At 53.0% G+C, this 24,503-nt stretch overlaps 1 protein-coding gene across 2 annotated transcripts; it reads left to right on the top strand.

Moving 5' to 3' along the window:
- The first annotated feature begins 7,746 nt into the window (after positions 1-7,746).
- On the top strand, positions 7,747-20,275 carry PHYHIP (phytanoyl-CoA 2-hydroxylase interacting protein). 2 transcript variants are annotated; one of them, XM_032144369.2, is made up of 5 exons: positions 7,747-8,197; positions 11,596-11,780; positions 12,937-13,111; positions 15,653-15,770; positions 18,102-20,275. In XM_032144369.2, exons 2-5 carry the CDS (start codon positions 11,616-11,618, stop codon positions 18,634-18,636), a joined length of 993 nt encoding a protein of 330 aa, XP_032000260.1. In that variant the 5' UTR covers positions 7,747-8,197; positions 11,596-11,615; the 3' UTR covers positions 18,637-20,275. The 2 variants fall into 2 exon arrangements, with proteins under 2 accessions (XP_032000260.1, XP_032000259.1); XM_032144368.2 differs by having other exon boundaries at positions 7,748-8,197; positions 11,587-11,780.
- The last annotated feature ends 4,228 nt before the right edge of the window (positions 20,276-24,503 follow it).

Raw genomic sequence — 24,503 nt, 5'->3', positions numbered from 1 at the left:
CGTGATCCGCCCGCCTCGGCCTCCCAAAGTGCTGGGATTACAAGCGTGAGCCACCGCGCCCGGCCAAAATGAAGGTTTTAGAAAGTATAACAGATTCTGTCAAAAGTCTGTTCTTGTGGATTTTTTTTTTTTTTTTGAGACAGAGTCTTGCTCTGTTGCCCAGGCTGTAGTGCAATGGCACGATCTCGACTCACTGCAACCTCTGCCTCCTGGGTTCAAGAGATTCTCCTGCCTCAGCCTCCTGAGTAGCTGGGATTACAGGTGCGTGCCACTATGCCTGGCTAATCTTTGTATTTTTAGTAGAGATGGGGTTTCACCATGTTGGCCAGGCTGGTCTTGAACTCTTGACCACAGGCAATCCACCCGCCTCAGCCTCCCAAAGTGCTGGGATTACAGGCATGAGCCACCATGTCCGGCCTTTTTTTTTTTTTTTTTTTTTCTGAAACAGGGCCTTGCCCTATTGTCCAGGCTGGAGTACAGTGGCTATTCACAGCTACAATCATAGCTCACTGCAGCCTGCAACTCCTGGGCTAAAGGGATCCTCCTGCCTCAGCCTCCCGTGTAGCTGGGACTACAGGTGTGCACCACCATACCCAACTAATTTTTAATTATTTTGTAGAGATGGAATCTCACTATGTTGCTCAAGCTGGTCTCAAACTCCTGGGTTCAAGCGATCTGCCCCCTTCGGGCATCCCAAAGTGTTGGAACTACAGGCATGAGCCATGGCGCCCTGCCTCCTGTGAATTCTTCATGGGCATTGAAAATTAATAAGAAACTGTTTTGCATATGTATTGGTAGAGTAAAAGGAATGTGAGGTATGAGAACGCTATCCAAGTTCAAGCTATTACATGTTCTCTGTGTAATTTGTCCTTGTTTATTTGCATCATTTTGCAGGCCATTCATTTGCTGGTTCCTCCTTATTGCCTTGACCCTTACATGTTAGAGAGCTGCAGAATTCTGTCCTTGGGGCCAGGCACGGTGGCTCAGGCCTGTAATTCCAGCACTTTGGGAGGCTGAGGTGGGCGGATCACGAGGTCAGGAGCTCGAGACCATCCTGGCCAACATGGTGAAACCCCGTCTCTAGTAAAATACAAAAAATTAGCCATGTGTGGTGGTGCACCCTTACAGTCCCAGCTACTTGGGAGGCTGAGGCAGGGAAATCGCTTGAACCTGGGAGGCAGAGGTTGCAGTGAGCCAAGATTTTGCCGTTGCACTCCAGCCTGGGCAACAAGAGCGAGACTCCATCTCAAAAAAAAAAAAAAAAGAATTCTGTCCTTGGAATTCTTTCCTATTTTGTCTATACTAACTTCCATGATAATGGTTCAGTTTCTCAGCTTCAAGTATACTGTATGCTGATCACTCCTAAGGGCTCATCTCCAGTCCAGTGCTCCCTGAACTCCTGATGTGTCTCTGCCTATTCCACACCTCCAGCTGGATGTCTGCTGGGCATCTCAAAACCTATGTGCACATCCAAACTTTTTTTTTTTTTTGAGACAGCCTGTCGCCCAGGCTGGAGTGCAGTGACGTGATTTCCACTCACTGCAACCTCCACCTCTCAGGTTCAAGCAATTCTCCTGCCTCTGCCTCCTGAGTAGCTGGGATTATAGGCATCTGCCACCACACCCAGCTAATTTTTGTATTTTTAGTAGAGACTGGGTTTCACCATGTTGGCCAGGCTGGTCTCAAACTCCTGACCTCAAGTGATCCACCTGCCTCGACCTCCCAAAGTTTTGGGATTACTGGTGTGAGCCACTGCCCCTGGCCATATCCACGCTTTTTTGATCTTTCTCCTCAAACTACTTCTCCAAAGTGGTCCCCATCTCAGTAAATGGTAACTGCATCCTGCTAGTTGTTCAGATTAAAAATCTTGCAGGTTTTTTTTTTTTTTTTTTTTTTTTATGAGACAGGATCTTTCTTATTCTGTCACCCAGGCTGGAGTGCAGTGGTGTGATCTCGGCTCACTGCAGCCTCAACCTCCCGGGCTCAAGTGATCCTCCCACCTCAGCCTCTCAGGTAGCTGGGACTATAGGCACGCCGCACCATGCCTGGCTAATTTTTTTTTTATTTTTTGTAGAGTTGGAGTTTCACTATGTTGCCCAGGCTGGTCTTGAGCTCCTGAGTCTCAAGTGATCTGCCCACCTCAGCCTCCCAAAGTGCTGGGATTACAGGCTTGAGCCACTGCACCCAGCCTTGCGACTCTTGACTCCTCTCTCCCATGCACTACGTCTAATATATCAGCTTTTCGAGGTACATCCGGGATCTTCCCACTTCTCACCCTCTTGGTCCAGGCCACCATCATTTATTGCTGATTATTATAATTGACTCCTAACTGGCCTCCTTCCACCTGAATCCTCCAAGTCTAGTCTCCACATAGTGCAACTGACATGTTTCACATTAGGTCACATCTCTGCCCTAAACTTCCCAATGGCTTCCCATTACAGAGTTAAAATCAGAGGCCTTAGAATGGCCTGCGCCACAGCCCTGCATAATCTCTCCGTGCACCATTTCTCCAGTCTCAACTCCTTGCACACTGGCTCCCCCTGCTGTTTCTGGACTATATCAGGCAACATCCTGCTTCAGGGCCCCTGCACCTGTTACCTGGAATGCCCTTCCTCCACAAAATTCTGCATGGCTCCCGTCCATCCTTTAATCAGGTGTTTTTTGTTTTGTTTTGCTTTGCTTTGCTTTGTTTTTGTTTTGTTTTGTTTTGTACCAAAGTCACCTTTTCAAAGAGTCCTCCTCTGATGGCCCTATTTAAAATCATAACTCCTGACTTCTCCGTGACGTTTCCTATCTCTACTTACCGACTTATTTTTCTCTAGAGCATTTATCACCACTCAACAGACTATAAAGTTTGTTTATTTATTCACTTACCTATTTAATTATCTGTCTTCCCCCACCATAATGTATCTGTCTTCCCCCACCATGAGAGCAGGGATTTTTTTTTTTTTGGTTCTCCTTTCCCTGCCTACAACTGCAAGATCCTCATTGCCTGAAACAGTGCCTGATACATAGACAAGCACTCAGTGAATTTTTTTAAATGGGTGATTGAATTCCAATCTGTGATGAGATCAACTAGAAAATCTGGATGTGCATTAGAAAAATGAGTAGATTGTTTCCAGAAGGTAATTGAATTTTGGCACCATTGATGTCAAAGCCATCTGTGAGTTGTATTTTCATGTCTTCTCTATAGGTTCTTCTGTAAGTGACTCTTAATAGAGTAAGTGTGGCAAATTTGGGGTGCATGGAGGGAAGGCGCTCCATCATGGTAATCGCTTGTATTCAATACTCTTCTGATATTTCTTTTTTTTTCTTTTGGCAGTCTTGCTCTGTCACTCAGGCTAGAGTGCAGTGGCACGATCTTGGCTCACTGCAACCTCCACCTCCCGGGCTCAAGTGATTCTCCTGCCTCAGCCTCCTGAGTAGCTGTGACTACAGGCATGCGCCACCATGCCTGGCTATTTTTTGTATTTTTAGTAGAGACAGGGTTTTGCCATGTTGGCTAGACTAGTCTCGAACTCCTATCTCAGACGATTCGGCTGCCTCAGCCTCCCTAAGTCCTGAGATTACGGGCATGAGCCACCGCTCTTGGCCTTGTCCTGGTACCTTGCCAAGCAGTGCGCAGTGGTATTCCGTATTTCCTACATCATGTTCTTCCACTTTGGGTATAACTTACTGACTATTCCAGTACTGCGGTTCTATATGAGTCCTTCTACTTACGATTCTCTTTCATCATGGTTCTTGATCTTTTTATCTTGAAGTTCCTTTTATCCCTCCAACATTCTCTCAGTGTCTCTTCTGTAGTTTGTCTGAGTCCTTTAATATAATTCAGCATTTTCCCACGTCTTAAAATGGTTAAATATTTAAGTTTTCTACAAAATCTAAAATATATATATCTTTGAGACAGGTTCTCACTTTGTCACCCAGACTGGAGTGCAGTGATGTGATCATGCTTCACTGCAGCCTCCAAATCCTGGGCTCAAGCAATCCTGCTGCCTCAGCCTCCAGAGTAGTTGGGACTATAGGTCCATGCCACCATGCCCAGCTAATTTTTGTACTTTTTGTGAAGACGGGGTTTCACCATGTTGCCCAGACTGGTCTCGAACTCCTGGATTCAAGTGATCTGCCCACTTCAGACTCCTAAAGAGCTGAGATTACCGGTATGAGGCACCGCACCCAGCCATAAAATACTTATTCTTTAGTTTAGTAAATCTTTTTAGAATTAGGTTAATGCTCTTCATTAAAATAGATGACCAGTGAAGGTTGTAGGTAATCTAAACATAATATCAAACATATAATATCAAAAAGAAAAGGAAATAAGCACTGAGAAATCCATGTAGTTCTTATAAATACTCATGACCCACTCTTGTCATTGTAAACACATGTAAATGACAAAAGTGGTTTCCATGGACTACCTGGATGTATGTGCATTCATTGGCTCACCAGATCCCCACACTGAGTTCAGCCATAGGGAAATACACATAAACATTTTAAACCTATAAAGTGCATAAGCAATATTAAGACTGTAAATATGTTTTGCTTATAGTCTCATTCTCTATTACATCAGACTCTATATTTGCTATGCATCTTTCTACCACGAGGAATCTGGCCTTGGTACTCAGACAGACCTGAATTTGAATACTAACTAGTTTTACTACTTACAGCCTGAGTCCTCTTTCCCACCCTCCACCTTTTAAAAATGTAGTTGATCAGCTGGGCATGGTGGCTCACAGCTGTAATCCTAGCACTTTGAGAGGCCGAGGCAGGAGGATCACTTCAGGCCAGGAGTTGGAGATCAGCCTGACCAACATAGTGTCTACAAAAAAAAAAAAAAAAAATTTGTTGTTGAGATGGAGTCTCACCCTGTCACCCAGGCTGGAGTACAGTGGCGTGATCTTGGCTCATTGCAACCTCCACCTCCCAGGTTCTGGGAGACAGAACAACAGAGCGAGACCCTGTCTCAAAAAAAAAAAAAAAAAAAAAAAAGGCTATGTGATGAACAGAAGATATTGGTAAGTGAAAAAAGCAGGTTACGAAACAGCATTATTTCATTCTATTTTTGTTAATAAATTCTATACACGTATTGGCTGGGTGTGGTGGCTCACACCTGTGTAATCCCAACTACTTTGGAAGGCCACGGCGGATGGACTGCTTGCGTTTAGGAGTTTGGGACCAGCCTGGGCAACACAGTGAGACCCCATCTCTACAAAAAATAAAAAAAATAGCCAGGTGTGGTGGTGTGTGCCTATACTCTCAGCTATTCAGGGGGCTGAGGTAGGAGGATTACTTAAGCCAGGGAGGCAGAGGTTGCAGTGAGCCAAGTTTGTGCCACTGCACTCCAGCCGGGGTGACAGAGCAAGACCCTGTCTCGAAAAACATTAATTAAAAAAATTCTATATATGTATTTAATGTATATTTCTGCATGGTGGGAAAATGAGAGATTTTAATTCCCTCTTAAATTTTAAAATGAAATGTGCTCGTCTCTCTACAATGATCATGTGCTACTTGTGTCATAAAAAGTTATTAAAAATAAAAATGCAGCAGAAGTGCATCTTGGCGGTTGTTTGGTTTCATAGGGAGTGAGTTATACTTGGCACACTATGCTTTGCTCTTACCACGTGTTTCCTCTCGTGATCTGTAGAGAAGTCCTCTGAGGCAAGAAGAGGCAGAAGCTCCTAAAGGGCTGTGCCTTCACCTGTCGCCGGCACACAGCTCCACAAAGGGGCGCTCAGATGGCTATTGCTCATGCTTGGGCCACAGGACCTGGTGCAGTCTCCTCATGACATCCCAAGAAGGTGGGAGGCAGGGATGGTGCTGGGACTAGTTTTCCTTTGGCAGAAGGGGAAACCAAGTCACAGAGAACCTGCCTTTTTCCTTGCACTGCCCCTTGGTGTGGTCCTAGGGACAGGATTTTATTATTTATTTATTTTTTTTTTTGAGGCACAGTCTCACTCTGTCACTCAGGCTGGAGTGCAGCGGTGCAATCTCGGCTCACTGCAACCTCCACCTTCCGGGTTCAAGCGATTCTTGTGCCTCAGCCTCCCAAGTAGCTGGGATTACAGGCGCCCACCATCACACCCAGCTAATTTTTATATTTTTAGTAGAGATGGGGTTTTGTCATGTTAGCTAGGCTGGTCTCGAACTCCTGATCTCAGGTGATCTGCCTGCCTCAGTCTCCCAAAGTGTTGGGATTCTCGTGAGCCACTGCGCCTGGCCTGGGACAGAATCGTAGTCCAGATGTCATGTGCTGACCATCACCAGGAGGTTATGTTTTGCATCTCTTCTGAGCTCACCAGCTTGGCGTGGGTATGTCGGAGCAGGACGTAGTCATGCTTGGCCAAGGGGGTGCTTAGTCCTGCCTCAGTGCCACGCACTACCCCACATTCTGCCGTTCAGGACCTGGCCAGGCTCACTGAGGTTCTCACAGCCGTTTAAGGCAGGGTTGGCTTCCGCTTGTCTTTGCATTCTGTGAACTCTCACTTTCTGCTGCTGTTACCTCCTCTAAATTTTTCACTGAGGCCTGCTGCCTCAACTCCCTCTTGGTGAGTGTCTCTTAGACTCAGCTCACACCTTCTCCTGCTCACCAAGACCTCACCCTGGGCCTGCCTGGTGTCTGCTGCCCCCGTGCCAATCCTCCCCACCCCAGCCGCACTCTTGCTTCCACAGCCTCCTCTGGCCTGCACCCTGCATGTGCCCTGGAGCCGCCCACTGTTCTTTCTCTGAATCAGTATCTGTGCCCTACGATTTGGTTGTATGCTCCTCATTCTCTAATGGCAACCTCTAAATGGCCGTCTTCTCTCCCCTAGAAGACTGTGGGTTCCTTGCAGGCAGATGCTGTTGATATGATGGGAACGAGAACAGTTCTAACAGGTGACTGGCACTTCTGATGTGCCAGGCCCAGGATTGGATGATTTACCTAATTATTTCATTCCATGATGACAATAAACCTGTGTGATCCCATTTGACAGATGAAGAGGGGTTGAGTGGCTTGTCCAAGGTCACCCAGCTGGGCAGCAGTAGAGCAGGGATTCTCAGCACATCCATCTGACTATAAGCCTGTGCTTTTCACCACTGCGCAACCCTTTGTCCCTGCTTGTTGCTGGACTCACATTTCCTTGGATGTTCTTCCCGATAGCCTCCACTGAGTCTGCTTCTTGATGGCAGAACAGCCTCCTGCTGCCATGAGAGCAGATATTACATTCTCTCCCCAAGATGCCCAGGGCCAGCTTCCTTTGTGCTCAGAGAGTGGGGTGGGCTGAGGACACTCAAAGCTTGGTGTGTTCTCCCACCTCCACTTTCTTGCCCCTGTGCACCCAGCACTGTGCCACAGCCTCTCTCCCAGCCCCTTTTCCTGCGGACACCCAAGCTGCCAGAGGGTTCTCGCCAGACCCACAGGGATCCCTGAGCTGCAGGTCTGCCATCTCTCGCTAGAGTTGGTAAGAAAATGGAACCACAGTTCACCAAAAGGCCCCAAGGAGAGGCTCCGGACTGAAGACAGCGACCCCAGGTTCACACCCCCCATCTGGACCTTTCCCCTCTACAGCCTCCCTCCCCTTCCCCCAGTCAGAGTCTTTGCTTTGGGGCCCAAGCCCTTGGCTAAGCTCCACCCCTCTCCCAGCATCCTAAAGTTTGGGGGCTGCATTCAAGTCAGAGATTTCCAAGTAGGGGGTGTGTTGGAGGGACTTCTGAGGGCAGCTTGTCCTGGAAGAATGGGGGAAAGGCGGCATGTGTTGCTGTCCCTGAGGACATCTGTGTAGAGCTCCCTGGGAGACCCTCTGCCCTTTCCCCCTCCCACCAGCCCGGCGAGCAGGGACCAAGCCTGCTTATTATCACCTGACGCTGCGCAGCCACTGATCCCATTGGTGGAGCCAGATTCGGTCTGGCTCTCTCGTTCTTTCTCCCTTCTCTGCCTCTCTCTCCTCCACGCTGCTTTGATTTCGCTCTTGCCTCTCTTCTTGCGCTGCTCAGCTGGGAACATCGTCTCACCAGGGGCAGCAGCGACGCGCTGCACAGCCAGACAGGAGCTGGCTGCGGGGCATGGAAGCAGCCTCCTTGGCAGCCGGGAGAGGAGCGAGCGCACACCACTGCCTGTGACCCAGGCGTCCGGCTGCTGTCCCCTGCCTGGGAGCTCATCCACACAGAGGTCTCTCCCTCTCCTCCCTGCCAGCTTTTCCTCTGCAGAGCCTAGTGGAGCCAGGTGAGTACCCTTCCTTCCTGGAACCTGCTGCTGTTGATCCTGAGTAGCCGGGAGCTGGGGGCGCTAGGGTCCTGCCACCACCCAGGGTCCTGCCCACCTGGACTGCCAGGCCTGACGACCTTGTCCCCTCTCCCCCAGGCCTTTGGCAAAGTGGTTAATGGCTGAATCCAGTCTCTGGGGCACCACAGTTAGTCACCCCGTGACCATTCTGCTGCAGTCAGCGATGCCAACAGGGACAGCAGGGTGGGGGAAGCATTCCCTGTGGCAGGGTGGCTGTTCTGAGTGGGCATGGGGAAGGGGCACCAGTGTGCGCGGCGTGTGTGTGTGCGTGCTTGCGAGTTGGCTGGAAGCTTGCTGGCGCAGATAGGTCCATCTGCCCGCAGTCATGCTCATGTCTGGGTTTTTAATGGTGTGAGGCATGTCTAGAAACATATCTTTCTGGCACACGTGAGGTACATGTGTGTAGGGGACTTATTTGAGTAGCCTGTGGGTGTGCGTGGGTGGGGACACTGTGAGGCGGTATATTTAGGGGTGACCATGTCCCTTTTCATGTGTGTGGGAGTGTATGCAGACAGGGGCTTTCTATATGGGGAGGTGAGACCCAGGGCAGGATGGGGTGGGTAAAGAGAAGAGGGGGCAGAAACCATTGTCTGTGGGCAGAGCCATGTAGGTGCACAAACCTGTTGGCATGAAGGTTCGGGGCTGGCAGAGTGTGGCCAGAGGCAAACACATTTTCAAAGTCTGTCTTTGAGCATGGAGATGATTCGAGAGAGAATACCAGACTTCGGGCGGGGGCTGCTGCGTGTATGAACACACATGTGTGTGCAGGCAGGCGTGTGGGTTGCGTGCCTTCTTGTGGAGGTGGCACGCACGCATGTTGGTGCCTGTGGCGTCCTCTTTTCCCCAAATATGGCTTGTGAGGAAGTGTGCGTGGATGTGTGTGTGCGTGAGCCTGTGGACATGAACATGTCTGGGTGTGCATGGAGGTGACAGCTTGAAGAGGGAAAACTGTGGGGCATTCTTAGAATGTGGAAGGTGGCAGGAGGCACCTGAATGTGGAGATGGGCGTGTGGGAGTGAGGACGTCTGCGGAGGTGTGGGACGTGGGTGGGTGGGCACTCTTGGCGCATGTGTGTATGCGCGTGCGTGCCTGCCTGTGTGTGGGTGTGTACATGCCTGTCTTGGGGTGGATCCACACAGGAGTGTGGGTGTTTCTTGGTTGTTGCCTCAACCTGTCCCTCACACCCTGCCCTTCCCCAGTCTTCTGGGTGTAGAGAACTTGGGTTCACACCCACCCTTCTGTCCACCCCAGCTCACTCACTGCCGCCCTCCCAAGCTAGGGTGGGGATGTCATCTCAGCTTTCCCAGAACCGTAGGGAGGGAGGGACAAGCAGACACCCAGGTCCTGGAGACCCCTACCACTGAACATAGCTGCCCCTATTTCTAGGAGGACTCCAAGGAGAGGCAGGAATAGTGCCTGCTCATGGGACGAGTGTGGGCTGCCTCCGAGCATGTGGGTGGGTGCCGCTCAGGGCCTCTTGGGTAGGATTGTGTCTGTGTTCGTGTGCGTGGGTGTGTGTGTGTGGGGGGGGCACATGTGTGTCTCCCTGGGAGCTTCTCACCAGGATCCCAAGAGATGGTAACTCCCCACTGCTCCACACCTGTCCCCATGAATTACAAACTGGTTTATTATGGTAGGGTTGTTTCCAGACACCCAATCCCATCTGCCTGATTTTGGGGTGGGCCTGGTAGCACCCCCATGCTTATTTACCATAGGATTCCCCATGCACAAAGCCACCGGCATTTGGCTCTGGGGTGGGAGGCTAAGATGAAACAGGACTCGAGTGACACCTGGGGCAGGTAAGGACCATCACCTTTAGCCTTCACCCTGTACTTGCCATCCAGGAAACTCACAGGTTAAAACAGAGGTGCCAGGCTCTGGAGCAAGCTTAATTGACAGGAAGGTGTGGGCTGGATCCTCTGGAAGCTATAAATAAAAGTACCTGCTTTTGCAGGCACAAGATGCCCTCACCACTAGCTCCTGGGCAAGAGGAGGAGAAAAAGAGGGGAGAAAGAAGAGAAGGAGGTGACATTTAGAAAAATGAGGGGTGCCAGGAGCTGGGATGGAGGAAGGGATTGGAAAGCAGGAGACCAAATGCCCCTGAAGAATGCCCCACCCACATCTGTGGTCCCCTCCCAGACGCTGTCACTCCCCTTCCCTTCGTTCTTCCCCATCCCGGAGCTAGGCCAGCCAGGCCAGAGTCAGCTCTTCCCAGCTAAAGCACACATGAGAGTGACCGTGATGAGGTCCTCTCATACCTGGACGAGCAGCAGACATCAGGGGAGAACCAAAGGAGTAAGACAGGGAGGGGAGAGAAAATGCAGTTGCTTGAAAGGAAATGATGGAAGGAGGAAAAATACAGGGTGGAAACACCATGGGCACCCATGCATGCACACACACCACACGTGTGCCCCTCCACCCCCACACATGAGGGGACACTATCTTAGCTTAGTGATCAAGAGCTTGGGTGCTGGAGTTCAAATCATTTGCGCTCTGTGTGGCCTTGGGCATGTTAGTACTTCCCCAACCTCAGTTGCCTCATCTGTAAAATGGAGATAATGACAGTGTGTGCCTACTTCCAAGATTGCATGAAATGTCTGTGAAATTATGAGCACATGGCTGGCCCCTAATAGATGTTAATGTTAAAAGTCATGATTGAAAGGAGTCAAGAGAAGATTGGCCGAAACAGAAAGAGGGATCGTCAAAAAAAGTTATGGGTGGAAAAAGAGCTTGAAGCTGGCTGTGTCGCGTACCCCTCCCACCACGAATGTGTCCACATGCACCAACGTGGCACTTGTCCTTCCAGCCATGTACCGCGGCAACCCTTGCTGACCCCAGTGAGGAGAGAGGCCTGAATCCGAGGGCCCTGGCACCTGTGAGCTCTTGGCTGTCACCTGCCCCAAGCCTCGCACCTCCGCTCCACAGCAGGTGCTTCCTGCGTTTCCTCCGCCTCTCACCCGTCCTCTCCACCCCCACCCCTTTCTCTTTTCACGCCTGCTGGCTGAGGGCCCCCTCCCTCCTCGGCTCCATCTGCTGCAAATCTGTCCCCGCCCGGCTTTGCAGCGTTCCCACTGCCTCTGCCACCTGTCAGGTGCCGTCTGCTCTGCAGACCCCGCCGAGGAGAGCAAAGAGCCCCCCGGGCAGGCACCCCATTCCACCCTCCATCATCCTTCTCCAGCCTCCCCTGTGTAGTCTTTTCCATCTGGTTCATGAGACATGTGGATTCCAGGGGTCCTTGAGGTTCCGCCTCGAAAGGGATATTGGGAGGAGGACATTCCAGAAAGCTCGCTGGGGGCAAGGGAGGTACTGACCCTTTCCCTCCTCCTCAGTCCCCACAGGAGGCAACCCTGACAGGAGCATGGAGCTGCTGTCCACGCCCCACAGCATTGAGATCAACAACATCACCTGCGACTCCTTCCGCATCTCCTGGGCCATGGAGGACAGTGACTTGGAGAGGGTCACCCATTACTTCATTGACCTTAACAAGAAGGAGAATAAGAATTCCAACAAGTTCAAGCACCGGGTGAGTAGAAGGTGTCCCGGGAGCCCCTCCCCAGCTCCTGTTCCTGAAAGAGGCCGGATAAGGGAACACCTGGAAGTGATAGCTTGGAGTCAGAGGCTGGTTAAAATCCACACTTTTCTTCCAATGTCATTTTGGGAAAGTTACTTGACCTCTCTGGGCCTGAGCTCCTTCCCTAGTGAAGAGGGAATAACAATGCCAAGCCTCACAGGGTCGTGGAGAGGATGCAGTGAGTCATGTTTGCGTGGTGCTTGGCCCGGCGCCTAGCACAGAGGGAGCGTTGTTATCAGCACCACAACTGAGACTTCAGGCAGGGGCAGAGAGCCCGGGTGGGGTGGGGCCGCAGGCATTGCCTATGGGGATGACGTCTCAAGCCCCGGCTCAGGGCACAGCCTCGCTGTTGGCTGGGTGGGCCACATGGGCCTCGGTCGGGGTGGGGCCCTTTTGCTGTGGCCTCAGTTCTCCCTCTCAGGCCCCTCACCTGCTGGCCTGCCATTTGCTTGGCTTAGAAAAGGAATGGGAGAGAGTCCTCCGTGGGCGTGTCCTTTCCTGGGGTTAAAAGCCGCTGTGGGGGTGGGTGGGAGGAAGCCCCCCATCCTCTCAAGCTGGCAGAGGCAGGGGGAGTGAGGCGGCCAGCTGGCTCCCAGGCCGATGGCACCGGCGTGGGTTACTCACCGGCTCTCTTTCTCTGGAACCGGCTCTCCTGATCTGGGTGTCTTTTGGCAGGCCAGTTGCCACGGTGACGTGAATGTTCAACACCACCCCCTTAACCCTCCCCCCCAAAGAATAAGGCATATTTTCCCTTCCTCCCTGGCTTCTCAGCATTTGCCGTTGCCGTGGAGACGGCACTGCAGTGTGCAGAGCTCTCAAAGTCTCCTTAAAAAATGAAGGCCTTGCCGCCCTCAACTTTGTGGCTTTTCCCCTCTGTTCCCAAGAGAACGGGGTGTCAGGGGGGTTCGAGGAGGGGCCAAGGCTGTGGAGTGTCTGTGTGGCCTTCCCAGGAAAATGGTGGCCAGGGTATGGAGCCATTGGATCCTCAAGATTGGTCCTGCTCAGGAGAAACAGGGCTATCTGGGGAGTGGGGATTCTGGGGCAATGCCCAGATCGGGCATGAACCCCTGTTTGACGCCCGGCTCTCTGTTTGTACCCTGTTTCTCAGGACGTCCCCACCAAGCTCGTGGCCAAGGCAGTGCCGCTGCCCATGACGGTGAGAGGCCACTGGTTCCTGAGCCCCCGCACGGAGTACAGCGTGGCCGTGCAGACGGCAGTGAAGCAGAGCGACGGGGAGTACCTGGTGTCCGGCTGGAGCGAGACGGTGGAGTTCTGCACTGGGGGTGAGGCCCTGCTGTCACACCCCTGTCCTGCTGCTTGGCACCTCAGGCTTAGCTGTGGTCAAGGCGGGGCTTCCTCGTAGTCCAGCAAACACTGATGAACACCTTCTGTCCACCAGGCAGCATGCTTGGGCCACAGGGGAGATGCAAGGGCATGACACCCTCCCTGCCTCCAGGAGCCCGCCCTTTCTCTTCTCTCACTGGAGGCAAATGCGAACCCCACTAATCATGTTGGCAAGACCACTTCCATTAAGAAAGGGAGTTACTTTTCTGGCTCGGTACCAGATCACAGGCATCTTTTTAAACATTGTGGTCAAAGGTGCATGATGTAAAATTTGCCATCTTGACCATTTTGAAGTGTACAGTTCAATGGTATTAAGTATATTCACATTGTTGTGCAGCCAATCTCCAGAACATTTTTTCTTGGGAAACCAAAACTCTATACCCATTAAATAACCACCCCCCATTTCCCTCTGCTAGCCACCATTCTACTTTCTGTTTCTATGAATATGACTCCTCTAGGTATCTCACATCAGTACAATTGTACAGGATTTGTCTTTTTGTGACTGGCATATACCAGAATTTCCTTCCTTTTTAAAACTGGATAGTATTTCATTGTATGGCTAGATCGCATTTTGCTTAATGAATTATTCGTCAATGTGCACTTGGTGAGGCAATCACATTTCACTTGTTCTGAGCCTTCACGTAGCCTGGGAAAATGGCCCCTGGTCAATGGCCCTGCAAACTCTCTTAGCAGAACTTAACTTGTAGACTCCAGCACAAACAAACAGTGGGCTTATGTGTGCTTGGTCACTCATGACTCAGGGTCTGCCCCCACAAGATTGCATCTTTTGGTGTTCATGGTGAGAGCTGCTCCAGATCTCTCTGTCACACGGAAGGGACACGGAACATTCTCAGCCCCAGGCCTCTGAGGCTGCTGGCTCCATCCTTTGCCAAGATTTATGCCCCAAGTCTCCTTGAGCTGTTGTTGTCTTTTGAGTGGTGCTTTTTCTTTTTTTTCTCCTTCTGCCTTTTTTTTTTTTTTTTTTGAGATAGAGTCTTGCTCTTGTCACCTCCTGGCTGGAGTGCAGTGGCGTGATCTCAGCTCACTGCAATCTCCGCCTCCTGGGTTCAAGTGATTCTCCTGCCTCAGCCTCCTGAGTAGCTGGGATTGCAGACGCCCACCACCACACCTGGCTATATATATATATATATTTGTATTTTATTAGAGATGGGGTTTCACCATGTTGGCCAGGCTGGTCTTGAACTCCTGACCTCAGGTGATCTGTCTGCCTTGGCCTCCCAAAGTGCTGTGATTACAGGAGTGAACCACCATGCCTGGCCTTTTTTATTTTTATTTTTTGAGACAGGGTCTTGCTCTGTTGCCCAGGTTGGAGTGCAGTGGCATGATCATGGGTCACTGCAGCCTCAACAGCCTCCCCCCCATGAGCCCAAGCCGTCCTCCCTCCTCAGCTTCCCGGCCTCCTGAGTAGCTGGAACTACAGGCACATGCCACCACTCCTGGCTAATTTTTGATATTTTTTGTAGAGATGGGGTTTTTCCATGTTGGTCAGGCTAGTCTCAAACTCCTGGGCTCAAGTGATCTTCTGCCTCCCAAGTGATCTTTTCGGCCTCCCAAAGTGCTGGGATCACAGGCGTGAGCCACTGCTGCTGGTTTAGTGGTGTTTTCTCTTAGTTCTGATGCAGAACCCCACTCCCTGGAGGCCTCTTGCTCCTAGTGGGGAAAGCTTCTTGGTTTACCCCTGAGACCTCCATGTGCAGTGGGCATTTAATTCAAATTGGAGATCTGGCTGCAATCCCATCCACACTCCTCTCTCCAAATCAAGCACCCTGGCCAGGGATGCAGCCACAAGGAGGGAAGGCCAGCTTCTTCTAATTTGTACCAAGGAGCCGTATGTGCCAGCAGCAGCCTTGCTGGGGCCCCAGGGTTCAATGTTGCTATCTTGTTTCCAGCCTTCCCTGTTTCTCCTGAGATGCTCAAGCTGAGAGCCATTGCTCCAGATCCAGGACCGCCTAAACATTGCCTGGGCTCAGTTCTCCCTAGACCCTCACGAGCCCTCACCTGTAATTACAGCTGGCTTCCATGGGGGTGGTGTGGGCAGCCTCCTATCTACTGGATTTGAGAGGCTTTCCCGAAAGGACCTCAAGCCCTCCCCTCTCAAGTCTTCCTTTTTCCCATGGGTCCTCTTTTCACATGAGGATGGCCTGGGATCACAGTCCCTGGGGACCCTGGCAGGATAACTGGGCAGCCCTCTGCCTTTTTCTGACCCGGAAAGCCCCAAGCCTCTGGCAATGTGGTTGCAGAGGTGATGAGGACAGACAGCATGCAGCGCTCTGTGTTTCCAGCAGAGGCCAGCTGGCCTGTTCCTATCTGAGTTTAAGGTTCTGCGACTGTCTAGTCGCCCCTGCTGCTCTGGCAGACAGAGGTTGGCTGGCACGCACAGTATGGGGTGGGGTGGGGACAGGAGGTTTTGTGCTCCTCAGCTGGCCCTCGGCTCACCCACCGCATCTGGGATCTTGCAGATTATGCCAAGGAGCACCTGGCTCAGCTGCAGGAGAAAGCGGAGCAGATCGCAGGCCGCATGCTCCGCTTCTCCGTCTTCTACCGCAACCATCACAAGGAGTACTTCCAGCATGCCAGGTATGAGCGTGGGATCCCAGCTGGACCCACCAGGCCTCTCCTCCCTCCCAGCCCTTCCTGCTCCTGTCCTGGCTGTCTGAGGTCACCCCCACCCTCGTGGCTGCCAGTCCCTCCTCTAGGGTTGACATGTCCTGACATCACCAGGCTGGCTCTGAAGAGACTGCTACTTTGGGGATTGGGCTCAGGGAATATCAAGGGCTCTGGGGACAGGGTCTTCTGCGAGTGTTGTACTAATGAGCCTGGGAGAATGAGGTCTGGGTTTGCTCCCGCTCTGGGACAGTTCCTTTCACGGGGGTCTACCACCACAGGTCTCTCTGATTCAGGCCCTGGGGCCAAAGGGAAGGTGGCAGGGAGTGCACAAAATGAGTGTTCTGATCACAAAGGGTTCGAGGAAGCACCCAGCTCATCAGTTTTCAAAGTGGGTGCTCCCTCCAGGGAGACGTGACAGTGAACCCCTTAGAATGCTGCCATGGGGTTGGGGGGAACAGAGGATGAGGCTTGGTGGGCCCCACACCTGATGTCCAGCCAAAGCAGCCTCAGTTTTATTTGCCTGTGACCCTTCCACCCATAATTTCTTTTGGGGAAAAAAAGAGAGAGTTGCTGCAGTCCAAAAGTGTTTGAAAAATGGTGATCTGATCCAACATCCTTGGCCTACAGAAGAGGAGCCTGAGGCCCAGAGGGAAGCGGCTTGTTCATTCGAGCCAGGGAGTCACTTGTCACTGAGGACAGGCAGGACCAGGCAAGAGTGAGGCAGGACCAGGAGTACCCACCCTCCCCGGGCCCTGCTGGAAAGTGCTCCAAGGCCACATCCTTCTGAGGCTCAGCCAGGGCAAGCAGCTGCTCTTTTTTTTTTTTTTTGAGACAGAGTCTTTCTCTGTCACTCAGGCTAGAGTGCAGGGGTGCAGTCTCCACTCATTGCAACCTCTGCCTTCTGGGTTAAAATGATTCTCCTGCCTCAGCCTCTTGAGTAGCTGGGACCACGAGTGTGCGCCACCATGCCCGGCTAATTTTTGTATTTTTAATGAAGTGGGGTTTCACCATGTTGGCCAGGCTGGTCTCAAACTCCTGACCTCACGTGATCGGCCCACCTCGGCCTCCCAAGGTGCTGGGATTACAGGCATGAGCCACCATGCCCGGCCTCTGTCTGTCTTTATCCTTACAGTCAGGCAGTTTTAACCTCAGGGCAGTGAGGACCTTGGGAGTCTTTGGGGTTTGTATTAAAGAAGCAAGGCCTGCTTGGTGGCTCAAGCCTGTAATCCCACCACTTTGGGAGGCTGAGATGGGATCTCTTGAGCCCAAGAGTTCAAGACTAGCCTGAGCAACATAGTGAGACCCCGGTCTCTACAAAAAATTTAAAGAATTAGCCGGGTATGGATCGCTTGAGCCCAGGAGTTCGAGCTTGCAGTGAGCTGGGATTGCATCACTGCCCTCCAGCCTGGAAAGCAAGTCAGTGGCCCAGTTTGGGCTCCTTTATCAGCGAGAATGGGAGAGATAGGGAGCACTCATGGGTGCCAGGCACCTTACTTGGTGCCAGGATGTAAAGATAAAGGCACAGTTCACCGTTTTGAGAACCTCAGAATCCAGTCAGAGAGACAGTATGGAAAGATTTCATGTAAAAAGTACGTGTAATTGTTGAGCACAGTTCAGTGCCCTGGCCAGGTGAAGTGGCTCACACCTGCAATCCTAGCACTTTGGGAGGCCAAAGCAGGAGGATCACTTGAGGCCAGGAGTTCAAGTCCAGCCTAGGCAACATAGTGAGAAGATCGGGTGTCCTGCACATAGTAGGCAGCCAAAAATTTGTCAAGTGCAGGTGTCTGCTGTTACTGGGAGGTTTTAGAGGGGGGCAGACACTTGACTGAAGCTTGAAGGCTGATTAGAAGTTTGCCAAGCCAGACGGAGGAAGGTGGAGAGGGCGGTCAGTGCAGCAGAGGGAAGAGTCCTGCATAGGGGTCACAGAGGCAGGAGACTGCGTGTCCAGGGGCTGGGTAAGTGGGTGGGGTGGCAGGAGATGGGGAGTGGCAAGGAGACCACAGAGATCAGATCATGAGCCGCTGTGCTTTTCACACACACCCCATCAAAGGGTTTCAAGCTGGGGAGTGACAGCTTCATATCTCTTCTCTGAGAAAGAGTGGGCTGGTTGAATCCCTCTCCAGGGCCCTCCCTGCTCTTGCATTCTGGAATGTTCTATTTGCGACTAGTGGAGGCGGCTGGGGGAGGGCTGGGAGCTGGGCTGGCTCTCTCCCTCCTTGACCACACGCAGCAGCCAAGCCTCAGCCCGGCTCACCAGCCGCATCTTCTCTTCCTTTTGGCGTGTCTCCCTGGGGTGGGCAGGACCCACTGCGGGAATATGCTGCAGCCTTACCTGAAGGATAACAGCGGCAGCCACGGCTCCCCCACCAGCGGTATGCTCCACGGGGTCTTCTTCAGCTGCAACACGGAGTTCAACACGGGCCAGCCCCCGCAGGACTCCCCCTACGGCCGCTGGCGCTTCCAGATCCCAGCTCAGCGCCTCTTCAATCCCAGCACCAACCTCTACTTTGCGGACTTCTACTGCATGTACACGGCCTACCACTACGCTATCCTGGTGCTGGCGCCCAAAGGCTCCCTGGGGGACCGCTTCTGCCGCGACCGCCTGCCCCTCCTGGACATTGCTTGCAACAAGTTCCTGACCTGCAGCGTGGAGGACGGGGAGCTGGTCTTCCGCCATGCCCAGGACCTCATCCTGGAGATCATCTACACCGAGCCCGTCGACCTGTCCCTGGGCACCCTCGGGGAGATCAGTGGGCACCAGCTCATGAGCCTGTCTACTGCCGACGCCAAGAAGGACCCCAGCTGCAAGACCTGCAACATCAGCGTGGGCCGCTAGGGACTCCTGGGGAGCTGGGGGGCGAGGGAGAGATGAGCGGAAGGTGGAGGTGGGTAGCCCAGGTTCAGGGAGCTGGTTTTCTCTCTCCTGCCCCCCTGCTCCCTCCACTCTGCCCAGCTGCCCTCCCCTCGCCCCTTGCCATTGGAGGCAACAGATGGTGGTCCTCTTGGTAAGTGTGGCCCACCCCCGGCCTGGTGGACGTGGAAAGGCTTCTCAGCCTCTGTAGTTGGCAGCTGGGCTGGACTTCTGGAGAACTTCCCCTTTCCTCTGGTTTTCTTGCCCTACTGTTGTTTGCCTCATCCAGGTCTCTATCTCCCAAAGACCTGCCCACCTCCTGGGATCTCCCAGGGAAGCCCCTCTGGGCCAAAGCCCACGTGTAACTTGGCTGCCTCCAGAAGAGATGCAGAGAGCTGTGGGGCAATCTTTCTTAGTCCCACTCACCCCACTCAGGGCCAACCACAGAATGCCCCCTCCCTGCTGAGCTGGGTCTCTGGGGCTTCCCACTCCAGGCCCAGATCCCTTCCTTCTATAAATAGTCTCCTGCACCACCGTGACTCCCTGGCTGCTCCTTGCCCCAAAGAACCCTCTTCCTGCATGGGAGAGCTGTCCCTCCTTCTCCACCTGCCCACCGGGACACTCCCCCTGCTCTCTAGAAAGGAACTCTCTTTCTTCTCTTGGCAATGGAGGCGTCAGGCTGTCAGATGTTCCTTCCTTCCATACCCCAGCATACCTTCTCCGTGTTTAGAGTGCAGGGGTCTGAGACAGCAGCCACTGGGGTTGAGGAGGGGGAGGAGACCCCTGAGACCCAGAGGTGCCCCTTTCTTAGCTGGGAGTGGGCCACGTCATGCTCTGCTGGGGCCTGGCATGGAATGTGAGACCTGTAAGCTGTCCCGCGGGGCCCCAGCACCCCGCCCAGCTGTGCACTTTGCTCACTCGCTCTGCCACGGTGCCATGGCTGTACTGTGCCCGTGCGTGACCTGGACTGTGGACCCTCTGCTGCTCCACCTCTCCCCTGACCACTCTGTCTGCTCTCCTGCCACCCTGCTGGCCGGGAGCCCCTCCCCGGGGAGTTCTTGGTGAAGTCCTTCCCAGGCCTCCTTGTGTTTTTGCCTCATTCCTACTGTCGCACAGGTCACGAGGGTGGACTCCCTACGATCAACAAAGCAAACAGAGAGCCTGTGGGAGGGGCTGACAGCAGCAGCCGGCTGTTTGGGGGATGATGGAGGTGACATCAGGCGGAGGAGAGTGCAGCCTCACAGTGACTTTCTCAGAGGTGACAGAGATGATGGATGAGCGGCTGGATTTCTGTGAAGGACGGAAGCAGCAGCAGGCTGGCAAGGCCATACCTCGGTGAGGGGCAGGTGGACAATGGTCACCTCTCTGTAGCCAGGGGCAGTTGTGTGGCCAGCTGTCTCTCTGGGATGAGTCAGGAGGCCTGGAGGCCTGGGGAGAGGTGTGGAGAAGGAGAGAACATGGCCCAGGCCCTTTCCTTCCCCCTGTGCTGACAGCATTGCTGTGGGGGTGGCCCACTGCCCTCCCCTGGCCCTCATGTCCCCCCGGGGCTGGGGTCCGCCTGCCTGTGCTGTGCTTGCGACGTGCATCAATAAACCACCATGGCCTGAGGGCCCTGCTCGTCTCAGTCCATTTGAGCTGCTGTAACAAAATACCACACATCGGGTGGCTCAGAAACCGCAGATTCATTTCTCATAGTTCTGGAGACTCAGGAGGTCGAGATCAAGGTGGTGGCAGAAGCGGTGTCTGGTGAGGGCCTGCTTCACAGATGGCTCTTTTCACCGTGTCCTCACAGGGTGAAAGGGACTAGCAAGATCTCTTGCCCCTCCTTTTTTTTTTTTTTTTTTTTTTGTAGACATAGAGGGTTTCACCTTGTTGCCCAGGCTGGCCTCAAACTCCTGGCCTCAACTGATCGTCCCACCTAGGCCTCCCAAAGTGCTTGGGATTACAGGCATGAGCCACTGCTCCGGGCCGTCTTGGGCCCCTTTCAGAAAGGCACTAATCCCATTCATGTGGCCCCACCCTCATGACCTCATTGCCTTCCAAGGCCCCGCTTCCTAAAACCATCACCTTGGGGTTAGAATTTCCACCTAGAGCTGGGCAAGGTGGCTCACGCCTGTAATCCCAGCATTTTGGGAGGCTGAGGCAGGTGGATCACTGGAGGTCAGGGGTTCAAGACCAGCCTGGCCAATATGGTGAAACCCTGTCTCTACTAAAAATACAAAATTAGCTGGGCGTGGTGGTGCATGCCTGTAATCCCAGCTACTCAGGAGCCTGAGGCAGGAGAATTGCTTGAACCCAGGAGGTGGAGGTTGCAGCGAGCTGAGATTGCGCCATTGCACTCCAGCCTGGTTGACAGAGTGAGACTCCATCTCAAAAAAAAAAAAAAAGTCAACCTAGGATTTAGGGGGGACACAAACATTCAGACCATAGCACCCCATCTCTTTGGGCCGGTGATGGTGTGGGTGAGTTCTGCAAACCACAGAGGAACTCAGGTGGGAATGCCCCCAGGACAGGCCACCTGAAATCAGCTCCAAGGGAGGACCCGGTCCATTGTGGGAGGCGGGGCTCAGGATGTAGAGCTGAGTCTCCAGCTTGGAAGGGACTTTGGAGTCTTTTGGTGCCACCTGGTGTTTCCCATGTGGGGCCTCCCACATGGGGCCTCCTAGGAGAGGACCCACAGCATCTGGAGGCCCCGTTTGGAGCTTTTGAAGCCTTCCTACTACAGCAGCTTGCCATTGCTCCAGACCCAGATGCCACCAAATGTCCCTGTCCCAAGTGCCTGAGTGTGCCCGCTCCCCGACAGAGCTCCCGTTTACAGATCCGAGTCACCTCTGCATCTATCATTTTATTATTATCAATATCATTATTATTTTTGAGATGGAGCCTCGCTCTGTCACCCAGGCTGGAGTGCAGTGGCACGATCTTGGCTCAGTGTAACCTCTGCCTCCCAGGTTCAAGCAATTCTCCAGCCTCAGCCTCCCAAGTAGCTGGGACTACAGGTACACGCCACCACGCCTGGATAATTTTTGTATTTTTAATAGAGGTGAGCTTTCACCATGTTGGCCAGGCTGGTCTCAAACTCCTGACCTCAAGCAATCCACCCACCTCAGCCTCCCAAAGTGCTGGGATTATAGGCATGAGCGAGCCACTGTGCCTTGCCATTATTTTTATTTCTTGAGACAGGGTCTTCCTCTGTTGTCCAGACTGGATTGCAGTGGCATGATCATGGTTCACTGCAGCCTCAACCTCTGGGGCCCAAGTGATCCTCCCACCTCAGCCTCCAGAGTAGCTGGGACCACAGGTGTACACCACCATGCCCAGCTAGGTTTTTTAACATTTTTTATTTTGTAGAGATGGAGTTTCCTTGTGTTGCCCAGGCTGGTCTCAAACTCCTGGGCTTAAGTGATCCTCCTGCCTCCCAAAGTGCTGGGATTACAGGCTTGAGTCACTGCACCTGGCCTGCATCTATTATTATGGACTTATTGATATGGTCCTCTGCTGGAGTAGAAAAGCTCTAGAGAAGTCAAAGTCCTCACCAACACTGTCTGACTCAAGGCCATGTTCATGTGTGTCATCCAGAGCTCAGGGCACAGCCTTTTTGGGGTAGAAAGGAAAGCAGAAGGGCAGATGATAGCTCCTGAGGGCCTACTATGCACCAAGCACCTGGGAGCTGTCACACACATCAGCTTCTTTAGTCTTCACGATGGTCCTGGGGAGCATTATTCCCACTTAACAGAAGTAGAAACTGAGGCACAAAACCTTGCCCATGTCTTATAGCCTGTAAGTGACAGTGCCCAGGCATTGATTGAGATACCAGAATCTTCCTATTTTCTGCCCTATGCCTGTCTCCTCTAGTGTATGTCAGGGGCTACCTGGGACAGTCCTGTTTCAGACGCAGTGACACCCCCAGGAGTCTCCTCCACAACGCCAGTTAAGCACATCTGTGCCTAGTCCCAGAATATCACTGGGGTGGGCAGGGGGAGGCTATGGAGTCACAGAGGGCATGGAAGCTTATTTTAAAGGCATAGTGGAGCAGAGCCAGACATGGTGTCACGAGCCTGTAGTCCTAGCTACTTGGGAAGCTGACGTGGGAGGATCACTTGAGCCCAGGAGTTCAAGGCTACAGTAAGCTATAAGCGTGCCACTGCAGTCCAGCTTGGGTCACAGAGTGAGATCCCAACTTTTGAAAAACAAAGGGAGTAGTGGGCAGTACCTCAAAACCAGCATTCTGAGAATGGAGTGATTCGGGATCAACCCTTCTGCCTCTGGGCGGGCCTGCACACGATTCTCCGCTCCCAGCTGAGAGGGTTTCAGTCCTCCAGAGGGGCAGGCTCCAGTCTTCCTTTTATGAACCCTTTTGGGTTTCTTGGGAGGAGAGGAGAGATTGGCTCCCAGAGCCCTCATAGTGGAGCATGAAGGCAGAATGGAGGTAGGATTGTGGGAAGCCCCAGGCAGGTTCCTTTGGAGAGCCTTCTGCTTCTCCTTCCTCTGTCCAGATGGTGAGTCCCGGCGCACAGCCAGCCCTGCCATACTGGCTCGAAGCACCAGTCAGACAGAGCTGGGTCAGAGCGTCCGCTGGAGTCTGCCCTGGGGTCCTTTCTGGCCTATTCTGAGTTGGTGGAAGGAGAGAGGTCCACGTGGGAGTGCACACACATATGCACACACACACGCCTACACACACACCCCCCACCCTAGGCTGGATTTAGAGGAGCCTAGAAGGCCACAGACAGCTGCAAGGTGAGGGACAACCCTGAACCCATAGCTGCCACTGTCCAGCTGAGGGGCCCCGAGTTAGCTCTTTCTGGCAGTGCAGACAGCCAGGGAAAACGAGGTGGCGGCCACAAGGGGAAGCTTCAGATTCCAGGTGAGGGGTTCTGCTGTGCAGGCACAAACCCACAGACATACCTGACACAAACACGTGGTGGCACACACTTGGTCCCTGACACACACACAACTCACAACTGAAACTCCTCTGCTCGGGCACACACCCACACTTCCCTGCCGTTCCTCTGCCCCTGGACCAGCATCTTTCCTTTTAACCTGGGCATCCCACAAAGTGGAGGGAGAGGAGGCGCCCGCTCTGAGGATGCTAGCAGTTTCATTCGGCTTTGGTATGTGTCTCTTCTCCATGTTAGGAAAGAGGTGGCTGGGGTCCCAAGGAAAGGGACGAGGAGGGTCCATTCCCCAAAGTAGAGGGAGGCCTTCAGGAAGCGGAGCTGAGGTGATTGGCCATAAAACAGCTTGGCCACAACATCTGGAGGAGATTGGAACCAGATGTTCAAGGGATGGGGGAAGGGAGGGTGTGGGATGGAGGGGGCTGGGGCAGCAGAGGCAGCAGCTCTGGTTGGCGGGAGGCTGCGCTGGGGGCTCAGGGTTCTCTGGGGAAGACATCTGGCTGCCCTGTCCCCCACTCTCCAAGTCAGGCATTACTATTTTTGCAAACTGGAGCAACAAATCTTTTCAGATTCTAGAATCAGCCTTGTACGTAGGGACAGGCGAGTACAGGGTGTGACTTGGGAGGCCACCAGCTCACCAGAAATATGTCCCTTGCTGCCCTGCAGCCCCCTCCTTGCTGTGGGCTCAGCGTTGCCCCTCCGGCAGGGGAAGTTCTACACTAAGCTCCTAGTGCCTGCCTGGTAACTACTTTTGTACCTGAAAGTTTCCTTCTAACACAGGAGTAGAGTTGTCTGGGAGCTAGCAGAGGAAAGGAAAAGCAGGCCCATTTATTAAGAGCCCCCTCTTTGCCAGGCACTGTGACCAGCTCTCTTCAAAGGTTAACTCATTTCCTCTTTTTTTCCTGTCACTCAGACTGGAGTGCAGTGGTGTGATCTCGGCCCACTGCAGCCTCAACC

The sequence above is a fragment of the Hylobates moloch genome, unplaced genomic scaffold (assembly GCF_009828535.3).
Source record: "Hylobates moloch isolate HMO894 unplaced genomic scaffold, HMol_V3 SCAFFOLD_22, whole genome shotgun sequence".
Taxonomy (NCBI): domain Eukaryota; kingdom Metazoa; phylum Chordata; class Mammalia; order Primates; family Hylobatidae; genus Hylobates; species Hylobates moloch.
Note: the sequence above shows the minus strand (reverse complement) of the source record. Positions and strands in the feature narration are given on the sequence as shown.

Bases quoted from the DNA above. Each gene is read 5' to 3' on its own strand.
- PHYHIP (XM_032144369.2), top strand. From the start codon at position 11,616: ATGGAGCTGCTGTCCACGCCCCACAGCATTGAGATCAACAACATCACC. The intron at 11,781-12,936 runs GTGAGTAGAAGG...CCTGTTTCTCAG, and splicing joins CCAACAAGTTCAAGCACCGG to GACGTCCCCACCAAGCTCGT. The intron at 13,112-15,652 runs GTGAGGCCCTGC...GGGATCTTGCAG, and splicing joins GGTGGAGTTCTGCACTGGGG to ATTATGCCAAGGAGCACCTG.